A 13,065-nucleotide genomic window follows, 5' to 3' on the forward strand; every position below is an offset into this window, starting at 1 on the left:
GGAGCCCAGCTGGGAATCACTGGCTACGCTCAACCCTTTGAGGACCCCCAGAGAAACGTTTCAGAGTGCAGGGCTGAGGACCGGGAAGGGCAGTGAGCAGGCACTATCAGTAGGGGAGGAAGGCTGGGGGCCCACTTGGCTTCAGTCTCCCCAGGAAGGGAGAGGGCACTGTCCCACAGGATCTGCCTCGACTCTCCTCGCCAGGGGACAGCAATAGCAGCAGCCAGCCCATGCAGGGTGGAGGAAGGCGCAAGGAGGGCACCCCCGACTCAGCAGGACATGGTGCTATACCAGAGTAGAGCCAGTGAGGGGGTGCTGGGCTTGTGGCTGATGTGCTGGCCCAGGCTGCAGGAGCTCCACCCCCAAGTGTCAGTCTCCTGCGTGGCCCCAGTGAGGCAGCCCAGCCCGTGACAAGGGACTAGGCCATTACTGACGTGGGAAACAGCACCGGGACCTCCGGCTGCTGCCGGAGTCCTGTGGTGGGACAGGTTGGTGACGGGGGATGGGCAGGCTGGGGCCTAGGAGGAAGGGGTTTGAGAGTTAGGCCTCGGGGCAAGTCACTCAGCTCTGAAATGGGGATAATCCTGCCCCAGGTGTCAGATCTGTCCAGGCAGCACCAGCCCCCGCAGGGCCATGGGGTAACAGCAGCAGCTGTTCTGCAGCGTGGCTACCTCCCCTTGGATGGCTCCAAACACAAATTCAGACCCCGGGGAAGCTGAAGGCTTCGACCAAGCTCACCCCAGCCTGGTCCCATCCCCCACAATCCCTGGGCTCACAGCCAGGACTGTTTGAACTACCCCCCACCTGCAGCCACAGCCCTTTCGTCAGAAAACAGCTGCCTGGACTGGGTCCTGGGGAGGCACTTGCCCAGCCAGCCAGCATGAGCACGTGAGCAGGCTGCTGTCCCATCCCCTGCGGTGCAGGCCTGCGGGTGAGAGCTGGCCCAGGCAATGGGTACGCTGGTAGCAGCACTGACCATGCCCAAGGATTGCCAGGGGCTGTGATGGTCCCACAGTGAGCTGACACGTGGCTCCAAGGCGACTTCAAGCCCCCGGGGGGAAGCAGGGGCTCAGTGACACGCTGAGCGCTAGCCTTGCCCCGGCCATCCCAGCACAGGGCCGCCCGTCTCACCGCCGCAGATGGGAAGGGCTCCTGGAGCTGCAGGCGAGAAACCAGTCGAGGCAGCATGGTGCTTTAGGCAGATATTTATTGTCACAGGGGGAGGGGATCCAGGACAGCAGCAAGGCCAGGGCGTCCAGGCTGCTCTTACCAGTCTCCTACACATGCATGTAGCTGAGAAGATACAGCCTCCTAGTGCCGGCTTGGAGCAAGCCAGCAAAGCAGCTGGGCCAGGAACCACCCCCACCCCGCTGAGCACCCTGCTTTGGGGACAGTGCAATTCCAGCAACCTTCCTCTGCGGGGGGCTGTAACCCAAGGAGCCGGACTCCAGAGAGCAGCAGAGCAGGGCCTGGGCTGCAGGCCCAGGGTGCTCTGGGGACAGGAGGGTGGAGCTCAGCACGGGCCAAGGGGGCTCTGAGCAGAGAGCAAGTGTGTGTGGGTGGTAGCTAAGGGCACCAGAAGTCATCCCCCCTACGCCGAGCAGCAGTGACCCAAAGCCAGCAGCAGGGAAGGCAGGAGAAGCTCAAAGCCCATGCGTCTCAGGTCTCCCACTCCCCCAATCTCAACTCCATTAACGGGCTGCAAAAACCATGTCTCTGAAGGCAGGTGCGCTCTCCGAGCCAGCCCGCCCGCGCAGGGCGATTACAGGCCGAGGCAGTTACCTGCACTGACCGCCAACACCCCAGTGTTCGTGACAGACGCCCAGCAGGGGTGGGATGGGGTTTGGCAGCTTCCCAGAAAGCCCTGGCCCAGAAAGAGGAACAGGTCACTTCAATAGCCTTCTGGATCCCTTTGAATGACCATCTTACCACCTGGGCAGAGAGCTGCCAGCCAAGCCCCTGCCCCCAGAGCCTGGGAACGAGCCTGCAGTTGTTATGGGGACCCGTACTCCAAACCATGGAGCAGGGGGGTGTGGTGCCTGCTCACTGCACACACGGACATGTCACTGCAGTTTGTTTAGGAAGCAGGGGGCTGCTCCCGGGATATAGGCAGCCGGCCTGGCAGGACAGCTGGCTCAGAGCCCCCAGGAATGGGCAGAGGCCAGGGGCTCCCAGAAGAAGAGTGGCAGCTGGTGGGGACCCTGGGGGAGCCACGGGGGTTGGGGGGGCAGGCTGGCTAGCACCCAAACACAGCAGTAGGCACGTACCACCCCCACAGCCACTGCAGGGCCAGCCTCGCTCGATACCTGTTCCCAGGTTGCGGGCAGGTTAGCAAGAATCTTTCTGGGGCAAAGACATTTGCTGGCCAGGTCCCCCCGTCAGTGGCTGGCCTGCCTCAGCACCAGCAGGTCCCCAGGAAGCAAGTGCGGCCTGGCGACAGGGGGCAGGACAGTCACTGGGTACTGCTCATAGCCCTGCAATAGCCAGCAGGAACCTCTGCTCCTGCCTCAGCTCTTTGGACAAGGGCGGCTTGGCTTTCTGCCCTCAGAGGAGTCAGACAAGATGATGCAGGAATTACACAGCAGCATCTGCTACACTAAGGGAGGCAAGAGAAACACTCACATGAAGCTTCTGGGGGACAATACTTACTGGAGCTAGACTGCTCGAGTCTCAGCCTTGGTAAAGGGGACATTTAAACTCAGGCAACACGTCTAATGAGTCACTCGAGAGCAAGGAGTTAATGGCTGAGAGATGCCAGTTCCCTCAGAGATCAGCACTGGCTCGCTCAGTGAAGCACACACAGCTGATCAGTACAGTGACACAGGTACAATTATAATACATGGACTGGAGCCCTCCTGCTACATGGCTCCACAGGCCCAGCGCCTGTCCCAGGCCTCGCTGGCCCCTCACAGCACACAGAACTCACAAACAACGGCAGCTCTGGAACAACAGACTGTCCAGTTTCCATCCGAGCCAGTTCCAGAGAGGAGCCGTCCCCGGAGCGAGGACTAGTGATCATTCGAATGTACTGGGGGGAAGGGCAGTTCCACTGGGCTCCACCCGGCAGCAGGAGGGCCGAGGGCGGTTAGAAGATGGGGATGTAGTTGTCGATCTTGGCGCGGTGCCGCTGCGCGATGCACTCGGCAATCCACACGATGTTGCGACACTCCTGCTCCTTCAGCTTGACGAAGGCGTAGAAAACCCCGAAGTGGAACTGGTTGAGGAAAGCCAGTTTGTTCAGCTTCACCTTCGAGAGCAAAGAGCACGGGTCACGGCCTGCAGCACTGCCCCTCCCAGCAGCAGGCCACCCCCCTCCGAGACCCCCATTCCCAGCCCCACAGCTCCGGAGAACGGGGCTCCTGGGGTGAATGGCCCCAGCCAAAGTGGAGCTCCTGTTGCAACCAGCAGTGCAGGCTCAGTGCCTGTGCAGAGTCCGTAGGAGAAGCCTGTCCTCGAGCACCAGCTGCCAGCTCAAGCGGGGCAGGAGGGTGGCGTGGGGGAGGAGAACAGGGACATACCCACCAGGTTTGGATTGCCGCTGTCTTTCCGGGGAAGCCCCAAGAGCCCTTTGCAAGTTTCATTGTTGCTCCCTAGGTTCTATGGTGAATCACCTGGCAGGGAGCTAGGGACTGGGAAGGAAAGCAGGGGCAGGTGGCACGGCCCAGAACATCTGAGCCAGTAGCCCCGCCCCCACCGTGTGACTGCGACTCTGCTTGCAGATGCTCTGGAGACTTCCACTAAGCGCTGCAGCTGCAGCGGCTCCTACGGCTCAGCACAGAGGGTCCTTCCCTCACCTCATGCTCGAAAAAACGGTCCTCCAGGGTTTTGTCTCCAGGGTTGCTGCCGGCTCCTTCAAACAGCAGTTTGTATTCCTATGGCAAGAGGAAGGGGTCAAGGAACACAAAACAAGAACCCGGCTCAGCATCGTCCCTCCTTGCAGAATGCTCATACATCAGCCAGCCCCCATGGGTGGGTGTCCTCTTTCCCACCCTGCAGAGAGGAGCTAAGTGCCCGCTCCAGACAGAAACCCTTTCATCCCGGGCAATTTCTCACAGCAGCCTGCACCACAGATGGCAAGAAACGACGGTCAGAAGTGAAACAGACTCCTGTCCCTCCACCAGGCTGGCAGCAGCAGGCATTGGGCTGGCTCCCAGAGGAAGGCCAGGATTCTCTGCAGCAAGCACTGATGATTTACCACCCACTTACATTATTCGAAATAGGGCACTTAATCTGGAGTGAAAGCGTCCACACAGGCTTGCACTGAAACTACAGGTGTCAATGACAGCAGATTTGGGGCCTGGTTTGCGTGTAGACAAGTGCAAATATGAAACGGATTTCATTGCTCTGGTTCCAACAGGAATTAATTCAGGACAGTTCTCTGGTCTACGTAATGTGCAGGAGGTCACATTAGATGAAGCCAGTGGTCCCTTCTGGCCTTGGAGTCTATGAATAAACCAGGGCTGCTCTGTGTGGGCACTCGCTGGTTTAAACCCGGCTCTTGGAGCGTTTACAGGTGCAAGCTAACCCATGCAGATCAGGGCACACCACCAGTTGCACCTTTCGTTAAACCAGTGCAGTGTGTGTTGAGACAAGCCCTTGGCTACAGATGCCTGCCGTGGGGTGCATCGTTCTAGAGGAGACGGGTCTCCATCCTCAGGCTCCCAGCAGGTTTCCAGGCACTCGCCATACAGCATTCTAACGCTAGGGTCCAGTCATAAGGCGGGGGGGTCCCTTCAGCCACCACCTCCATGAGTGCCCCCCTATTGCTCCGTGACCCCAGCCAGATCTGGGAGAACAGCCTGGATGGAGACATGGGGGCTCAGAACTGGGTCTCAATGCCCCTGTGCAGCAGAAGACTCAGGCTCTTCAACAGAGGGAAAAAAATATAAATAGCACCTTGTATCCCACCCTGCAACCAGCACGGCACCGAGGGAGCCCGGTCCAGCCCTCTCTCAGCCAAAGGAAGCGTTGCTGTGACAGGAGCCCCTGCCAGACGAATCCTGAAATGCACCAGGGTATCCCGCCCCCATCCCCCTTCTCCCTGCATATTGTGCCACAAACTCGCTGATCGATCAGCGGAGAGCAGTCCACTCCTGGGACCCCCCGCTGGTACTTACAGGGTAGTAGTCTGCTACTGTTTTGACTTGCTCGTAGTCATCTGCTCTGGCTAGCTGGGCCAGCCCCTCAGGATAGAGCTTCCCGCAGTGAGGGAACAGCTTGGCTCGGTCCTCTTTGGAGAGCTCCGTGCCAAACGAGTTAATGGTGATGATGAAGGCTCTCCTGTCAGCTTCAAACTAAGAGACCGACAAGTGGCATTAGGCAGTGCTGTGCCCGTCCCCCTTGGGTAAAGCGCAAACCTTCAGCTGGGAGTTGGCAAATACAGCGCTCAAGCTGCAGGCTGATGAATGGAGCAAGGCCAGGCCAGTGATAAAGAGCAAATCCTGCTTCGTTAGGGCACGTGAGAGCACAACCCAGTCACAGTTCTGCCACCCTCGGCAGGGCCAGGCTACGCCGCCTGTGGCACACGCCTGGCACACGTGGCCAGAGCCCCCCAGCCAGCTGCTGTTTGTGGGGCAGAATGCCGGGTGCCAGAGGAGAGTCACCGTTCCTACTGAGCAGCCTGGCTTCAGAGCCGGGCTGAGGAGCGCTCGGGAACTGGGAGCGATGGTCTGAAAACCTGGGGACCACGTCTCGACTAATCGGTTTGGTCTCTGTGCTAGCAAATGAACTGCTTGTCCCACCTACTGCACTCGGGTGCTGCACGCAGTCACTGCCCCAGGGTCGATTTTCTAAAGCCAGGCACAGATTTGTGCAGCCTGTCTGCAGAATCACTGTTCGGATTCCGGCTCCTCGGCACTAGTGTGCCATAGTCACAGGGAGCGAGGCTGAACTGGTGGAGACCGCCTTGCAAGAGGCCCAGCGTTGCACTCCATTGCTAGGAGTTCGCAACAGAGACAAGCTGTGGGAAAGCTCTGGCCACAGGAGGGGGGAGAAATGAAGGGGGGGGGGAGGAGAGTAGATCCCTTTTATGGACACCCAGTTAGCTATAAAGTCCCTCTTGGTGGCTGCTCTCCGCTTGCTTTACCTGTAAAGGGTTAAAAAGTCCCCCAGGTAAAGGAAAGTGAGTGGGCACCTGACCAAAAGAACCAATGGGAAGGCTAGAACTTTTTAAAATGGGGGGGAAAACGTCCCCTTTGTGTCTGTTGCTGTTCTCCGGGAAAGAGGGGAACAGGGAGCAGTTATGCTATGAGAAGCATTAAGCCAGGTATGGTCATAGAGCATCAGCTCATACCTAGAATGACTTATTTGGAACCCCCAGATGTGTAAGTAGATCAGAAATGTTTAGAAAGACGCAATTAGGTTTATTTCTGTTTATTTCTATTGGCTGGTGGACTCCTCTGTACTAACCCCAAGTGCTTCTGTTTGCTTGTAACCTTTAAGCTGAACCCCGAAGGAAGCTATTTTGGGTGCTTACTGTTTGGCATTGCTCTTTTAAAATCTAGCAAAAGCCTAAGTTCCGGATGCATTTTCTTTCTTTTTGTTTTTAATAAAATTTACCTTTTTATTTATTTTTAAGAACAGGATTGAATTTTTGGTGTCCTAAGAGGTTTGTGCATATTGTTTAATTAGCTGGGGGCAACAGCTAATTTCCTTTGTTTTCTTCCTCAGCTCTTCCCCCGGGGGGGGAGGGGTGCGCGTGCATGTGAGAAAGGGCTTCAGGGTACCCACAGGGAGAAATTCCCAAGTGCGCCTTCCTGGGTTCCAAGGGGTTTGCACTTGGGTAGTGGCAGCATCTACGCAGCCAAGGACAGAGAAAAGCTGTAACCTTGGGAGTTTAATACAAGCCTGGAGTGGCCAGTATTCATTTTTTGAATCCTTGCAGGCCCCCACCTTCTGCACTCGAAGTGCCAGAGTGGGGAATCAGCCCTGACAAGAGGTGTCCACCAGTCCCTTTGGCTGAGGGGCAGAGTGCGCCCAAGGACAAGTATGTGCCGGGCCACTTGAGCAGAGACCCGTGGGAGGAATACTCATGGGCTTGGCTGCCAGGAATGGGGAGAGCCACATCCCACCCTTTGCCCTTCCAGCTGCTTCATAACTTGCTCTGTCCCCGGGCTCCTCTCCGAGCCAAAATGCACCACCTCCCAGGCCTTTCGCATTTCTGGCGGAGGGCAAAGTGGGAAGGTGTTTGTGGGGCCTGCTGCGACATCACTTACTTCCCAGTGCTAGCAACAGCTTCTCCTGGCTACCCAACCAAGCCAGCTAGCCACATGCACGGAGGTGCAAAGGAATTTTAGAAACCAATGTCTCTGCGGTCAATCGGCAGCTCTGCTCTGGCTGGAGCGCGCTGAGCAGCGCACGGTGCGATTACTGTTACATTATACCATGCAGAATGTCCCATCTGCAGCCTACCTCCAGGATTGGACACATGGCGTCTGCAGTCGTGCCTCCCAGGATGCTGCAGAACTTGTAGAAGGATTCCAGGTATGCCTGAGGAGAAAGCCAAGCAGATGAGAGGATGAGTGACACTTACCTACAGCCCACATGATCCCCAAGCATTTCCGAACGTGTCAAAAGGCCTCAAGACATGAGCCCAGTAGGACCTCTGCATCACGGCACACGTCTCATGTCACCACTGCTCATCTGGTACATCCCCATTAAGCTCCACCCACTCCAATCACCATGCTTCCGTGGAAGTGGAGGGAGGCTAAAGAGGAGAAAGGCTGCAGTTTGATTTCAGAAGTAGCTAGGCAGCCTGGCAGCACGGGCCTCATTGCATTGCCAGAGGTCCTGAGTTCAAACCCAAGGGGTGCCCTGACAGCTGTGAATACATCTACGGCTCCTCTAATTGGTCCCTTCTTGTCTTCCAGACTATGAACCAAACAAATAGGCAATGAGGCAGGGTATGCTGGAGTTCCTCGTGTGGGGTGACTCACTCTGGTCTAGCCAGTAATAGGCTGCCTGAATTTGTGCTAACATGCTTCATAGTTCATAGCGTAGCACTTCCAGGTCAGAAGGCACTTCCTGCTGAAGGCCCTGTGCCTACTACCTTGCCTCCCATGGGGCAGGCTGTCTGATAAGATACAAGAGATGCAAAGCTACTGTGATGTTGCACTCTATGTGATTTTACGAAAATATGCTAATGTAACTGGAATATGCTTCATGCAAAAAGGTCTCTTGTAAGGTATCAAATCTACTGAGTGTGATCATCCTATTTGTATAAACGTACCATTCTTGTATCTGAAACTAGAAATATGAAATAGAACTCTGAGGGCCTATTGTAATTATGCAAAGTGTGGGCCATTAATGGTGGTTTGGAATCTTGATAACTCCCATTAACCAGGACAATTGACAGCAGATGGCTGTGTTTTACCTGTGAGTCTTCCTGTATACGTGTGTGCTGGCAAGTGGGTAATGAAGTCTTACAGTGACATGTGATCATGTCACCTGAACTGGAATCCATCTTTAAGCTGGTGCTTTTCCATTGGGGGGGGGGGGGGGGGGGGGGAAAGAGAGAGAGAGAGAGAGAGACACCCAGAGGGACAAAGGATTCCCGCCTTATGCAAAAGATATATAAAGGGGTGGAACAGAACAAAGAGGGAGAGCCATCATGAGGAATCCCCTAGCTACCACTTGAGCTGGAACAAGGGCTGTACCAGGGGAAAGGATTGTGCCCAGACTAGGAAGGCGTCCAGTCCGTAAAAGAAACTTATTAAAACATCTCTCAGGGTGAGATTTTATCTGTACTCAATTGTATTACTGTATTAAAATAAAAAGCGCAAATTTAAGCCTATTTCATTTCACTTGGTAATTCACTTTGTTCTGTTACTACTTAAAACCACTTAAATCCTACTTTCTGTATTTAATAAAATCACTTTTTACTTATTAATTAACCCAGAGTATGTATTAATACCTGGGGGGGCAAACAGCTGTGCATCTCTCTCTATCAATGTTATAGAGGGCGAACAATTCATGAGTTTACCCTGTATAAGCTTTATACAGGGTAAAACGGATTTATTTGTGTTTAGACCCCATTGGGAGTTGGGCATCTAAGTGTTAAAAACAAGAACACTCTGTAAGCTGCTTTCAGTCAAGCCTACAGCTGTTAGGGGACGTGATTCAGACCCTGGGTCTGTGTTGGAGCAGACGGGCGTGTCTGGCTCAGCAAGACGGGGTGCTGGGACCTGAGCTGGCAGGGAAAGCAGGGGTAAAAGTACTCTTGGCACATCAGGTGGCAGCTCCCAAGGGGGTTTCTGTGATCCAACCTGTCACAGCTACACCTACCCTAGGACTGCAACACCAGCCACCTGCAGGACTAGTGATGTAAACTGCTGGACTGTCTCATTCAGCGCCACTGTGCTACACACGGTCACTACTAAGAAGTCCCCATTGAGGGCCTGATGGCCACAGGAAAACCAAAGGAGCCACAGTCTCATTGTTGTAGCGGAGAATCACTCTGGCCTGGTCTATGCGCAGACTGTAGACTCATTTGTTCTCTGAAGTGCCATCTATGTTTGGGTAGCTAACAGAAAATGCACGACACCCTCAACCCACCCTTTCTATCAAGGCTGCTCCCTGGGGGAGAGGGGTGCAGGGAGCTTGTTGGGAGCGGGGGGTCATTGTGGAATGCCAGCTGGAGAGATTAAAGTGCCAGCTGGGGTTAGACACATGCTGAGATACCAGGCTGTCGCTTCCGACTCCAGTGAGAGACCAGAGAAGTGCCGTTAAAGTGAAACTCTTCCTAGGAAGATGCTGTCTCACAGCGAGTCACCTCGCTGCACATTCACAACTGGAACATGCCAGGAAACCTCAGTGGGGAAGGAGCGAGAAAGGTACACCAGCGGGAGTGCTGCCCTGTACAACTGCCGCTCTGGGCAAAGGTGTTCCTCATTTCCACAAGGGCTTTCAACCGAGAAATCGAGAATGTGACGTGCCCCAGGATGGAGCGCTCTCGCTTGGGCCCCAGGGTGACGGCATCTGCCCAACACTCATTGCCTTCAGCTCTGCCTTTCACCACTCTCGGGCCAGGACTTCCATTGCAGCCCCAGATCTCACAGAGCTTTCTGACCAGCTCCCTGAGAGCGCTCGCTCCCTGCTCCACGGTTGGCCTCAGCCTGGAAGTAAATCTGGGGAGAAAAGTTGAGGAAAATCCTTCCTGCTATTGAGTTACACGAGCCAGACAAACTTGCAGCATTTTAGAGTTTTCTGCTAGCCAGCGCAGCAGAGCTACTGGGGAACCCCACTGCCTGCACGTTAAGGGGCCCAGAGCAAGCAGCCAGCCCCTTGGGAGGGTTATTGAATTAAACACCATCGGGTCTAAAGGGGCTCCGTCCTGTCATGCACTGCACATACAGCTAGAGACCGTCCCTGTGCTGAGGAGTATTGCCTCCAATACTAGAGCAGCGACAAGAGGTAAGAACACAGGCAATGTCTGCCAAATCAGCAGAGTGTCCTATAAAGGAATTAAATACAAATCACACCTCATCTTAAAAAAATAAATAAAAAGCAAGCACCATACAGGAGCTGGGAATTATTATTAGTCAAAAACAAATCTAGAAGAGTTTCTATACAAATGCAAGGAGTTTAAAAACAAAACTAGGAGCTGTAGAATGTTTGGCAGTTGACTGAGGTCCTTGACATCAGAGGCATCAGCCACTGTTTCAGGGAACTGAAGGGAGGCAAATGTGCCCATATTTAAGCAGTTCATGGTGTGACCTGCGGAATTATACACCTGCGTGCCTTTTGTACCCGACAAACTGAATTGATATCGTCACAGGGCGAGAGGCAAAGTATTGTCACGCATCAAAAACTGCCTAGGAGACAGAAAGCAATGAGTAGGGTTGAACGGCGAACAGCAGGGCCTCAAGACACTGTCCAAGTCCCGTGCTGTTTAATGTATTTATTAAACATCTGGAAAGGGAGCGTGCAGCAAGGAACTTCAGAGACAACTGACCAACCCAGGAGAATGGGCAACACATAGCAATGTTGCTATGGGCAGCTCAACAGAGACCTCTGCTCCATGTGCAGCTGTGGTCAGAAAAGCAAAAGATGTTCGGATGCATAAGGCCTGGGATGGAGAACAACACAGAACATTCTAACAACTTTATATCAATCACTGGAGCAGCCTCGTCTGGATACTGTGCACTGTACTGGTCACTGCACCACACACACAATCATAGAATATCAGGGTTGGAAGGGACCTCAGGAGGTCATCTAGTCCCAACCCCCTGCTCAAAGCAGGACCAACCCCCAACTAAATCATCCCAGCCAGGGCTTTGTCAAGTCTGACCTTAAAAACCTCTAAGGATGGAGATTCCACCACCTCCCTAGGTGACCCATTCCAGTGCTTCACCACCCTCGTAGTGAAATTGTGTTTCCTAATATCCAACCTAAACCTCCCCTACTGCAACTTGAGACCATTACTCCTTGTTCTGTCATCTGCAACCACTGAGAACAGCCAAGCTCCATCCTCTTTGGAACCCTCCTTCAGGTAATTGAAGGCTGCTATCAAATCCCCCCTCACTCTTCTCTTCTGCAGACTAAATAACCCCAGTTCCCTCAGCCTCTCCTCGTAAGTCACATGCCTCAGCCCCCTAATTATTTTTGTTGCCCTCTGCTGGACTCTCTCCAATTTGTCCACATCCCTTCTGTAGTGCGGGGACCAAAACTGGACACAGTACTTCAGGTGTGGCCTCACCAATGCCGAATAGAGGGGAATAATCACTTCCCTCGATCTGCTGGCAATGCTCCTACTAATACAGCCCAATATGCTGTTGGCCTTCTTGGCAACAAGGGCACACTGTTGACTCATATCCAGCTTCTCGTCCACTGTAATCCCCAGGTCCTTTTCTGCAGAACCAGAGGGGTTTAGAAAAGAGCATTGAGAAGGACCAGAGTACATGCAGGGATGTATGGTTTTTTACACAAATACACTGCCCCAAGCTGTTTGCACATGTGCTGCATGCAAGAGACCATGCTCAGCTTAGCAGGTTTTCCCCTAACTAGCCTGCATGCTGAAACTGAGCTTCACTACCACCCATCAGAAGCAGAGGTCACACCCCAGCTGTTGGCTAGTTCCGATCATGAAAACAAGGAAGACCGATATAATCTGTATCCCGCCCCTCACCCAGACACTCAAGATGGAGTGATAGCCGCATGGCAGCACTGGCTGTGACAAACACAGGAGCTGGTTTTCATATTAATGAGAAGTTCCTGATAGTGCTGGCTAGAACCAGACCGTACTGGTAGGAGCTGCAGTTAGCTCTCCACACACCTCTGCCAGTGCCCCTCAATCCTGATCTGCCACGCACACTGCTATTCCCTCTGTGCTCCCCACACACAGCTCTGCCAGTGCCCCTCAATCCTGATCCGCCACACGCACTGCTATTCCCTCTGTGCTCCCCACACACACCTCTGCCAGTGGCCCCTCAATCCTGATCCGCCATGCACACTGCTATTCCCTGTGCTCCCCAGACACACCTCTGCCAGTGCCCCTCTATCCTGATCTGCCACGCACACTGCTATTCCCTCTGTGCTCCCCACACACACACCTCTGCCAGTGCGCCTCAATCCTGATCCGCCACGCACACTGCTATTCCCTCTGTGCTCCCCAGACACACCTCTGCCAGTGCCCCTCTATCCTGATCCGCCACGCACACTGCTATTCCCTCTGTGCTCCCCACACACACCTCTGCCAGTGCGCCTCAATCCTGATCTGCCACGCACACTGCTATTCCCTCTGTGCTCCCCCCACACACACCTCTGCCAGTGCCCCTCAATCCTGATCTGCCACGCACACTGCTATTCCCTCTGTGCTCCCCCCACACACACCTCTGCCAGTGCCCCTCAATCCTGATCTGCCACGCGCACTGCTATTCCCTGTGCTCCCCACACACACACCTCTGCCGGTGCCCCTCAATCCTGATCTGCCACGCGCACTGCTATTCCCTCTGTGCTCCCCACACACACCTCTGCCAGTGCCCCTCAATCCTGATCCGCCACGCGCACTGCTATTCCCTCTGTGCTCCCCACACACACCTCTGCCAGTGCCCCTCAATCCTGATCCGC

General features: G+C 54.4%; 1 protein-coding gene across 1 annotated transcript in view; it reads right to left on the bottom strand.

The window, feature by feature from the left end:
- Window positions 1-1,192: 1,192 nt before the first annotated feature.
- Window positions 1,193-13,065, bottom strand: part of ATP6V0D1 (ATPase H+ transporting V0 subunit d1) — a 92,699-nt gene continuing 80,826 nt past the window's right edge. Inside the window, exons 5-8 of the mRNA XM_065416478.1 lie at window positions 7,411-7,488; window positions 5,118-5,294; window positions 3,795-3,872; window positions 1,193-3,247 (exon numbers count right to left, since the gene is read on the bottom strand). Of these exons, the coding sequence (XP_065272550.1) occupies window positions 3,086-3,247; window positions 3,795-3,872; window positions 5,118-5,294; window positions 7,411-7,488 (495 nt within the window). The 3' untranslated portion in view covers window positions 1,193-3,085. The remainder of the gene's footprint in view (window positions 3,248-3,794; window positions 3,873-5,117; window positions 5,295-7,410; window positions 7,489-13,065) is intronic.

The sequence above is a fragment of the Emys orbicularis genome, chromosome 14 (genome assembly GCF_028017835.1).
Source record: "Emys orbicularis isolate rEmyOrb1 chromosome 14, rEmyOrb1.hap1, whole genome shotgun sequence".
Lineage (NCBI taxonomy): Eukaryota > Metazoa > Chordata > Testudines > Emydidae > Emys > Emys orbicularis.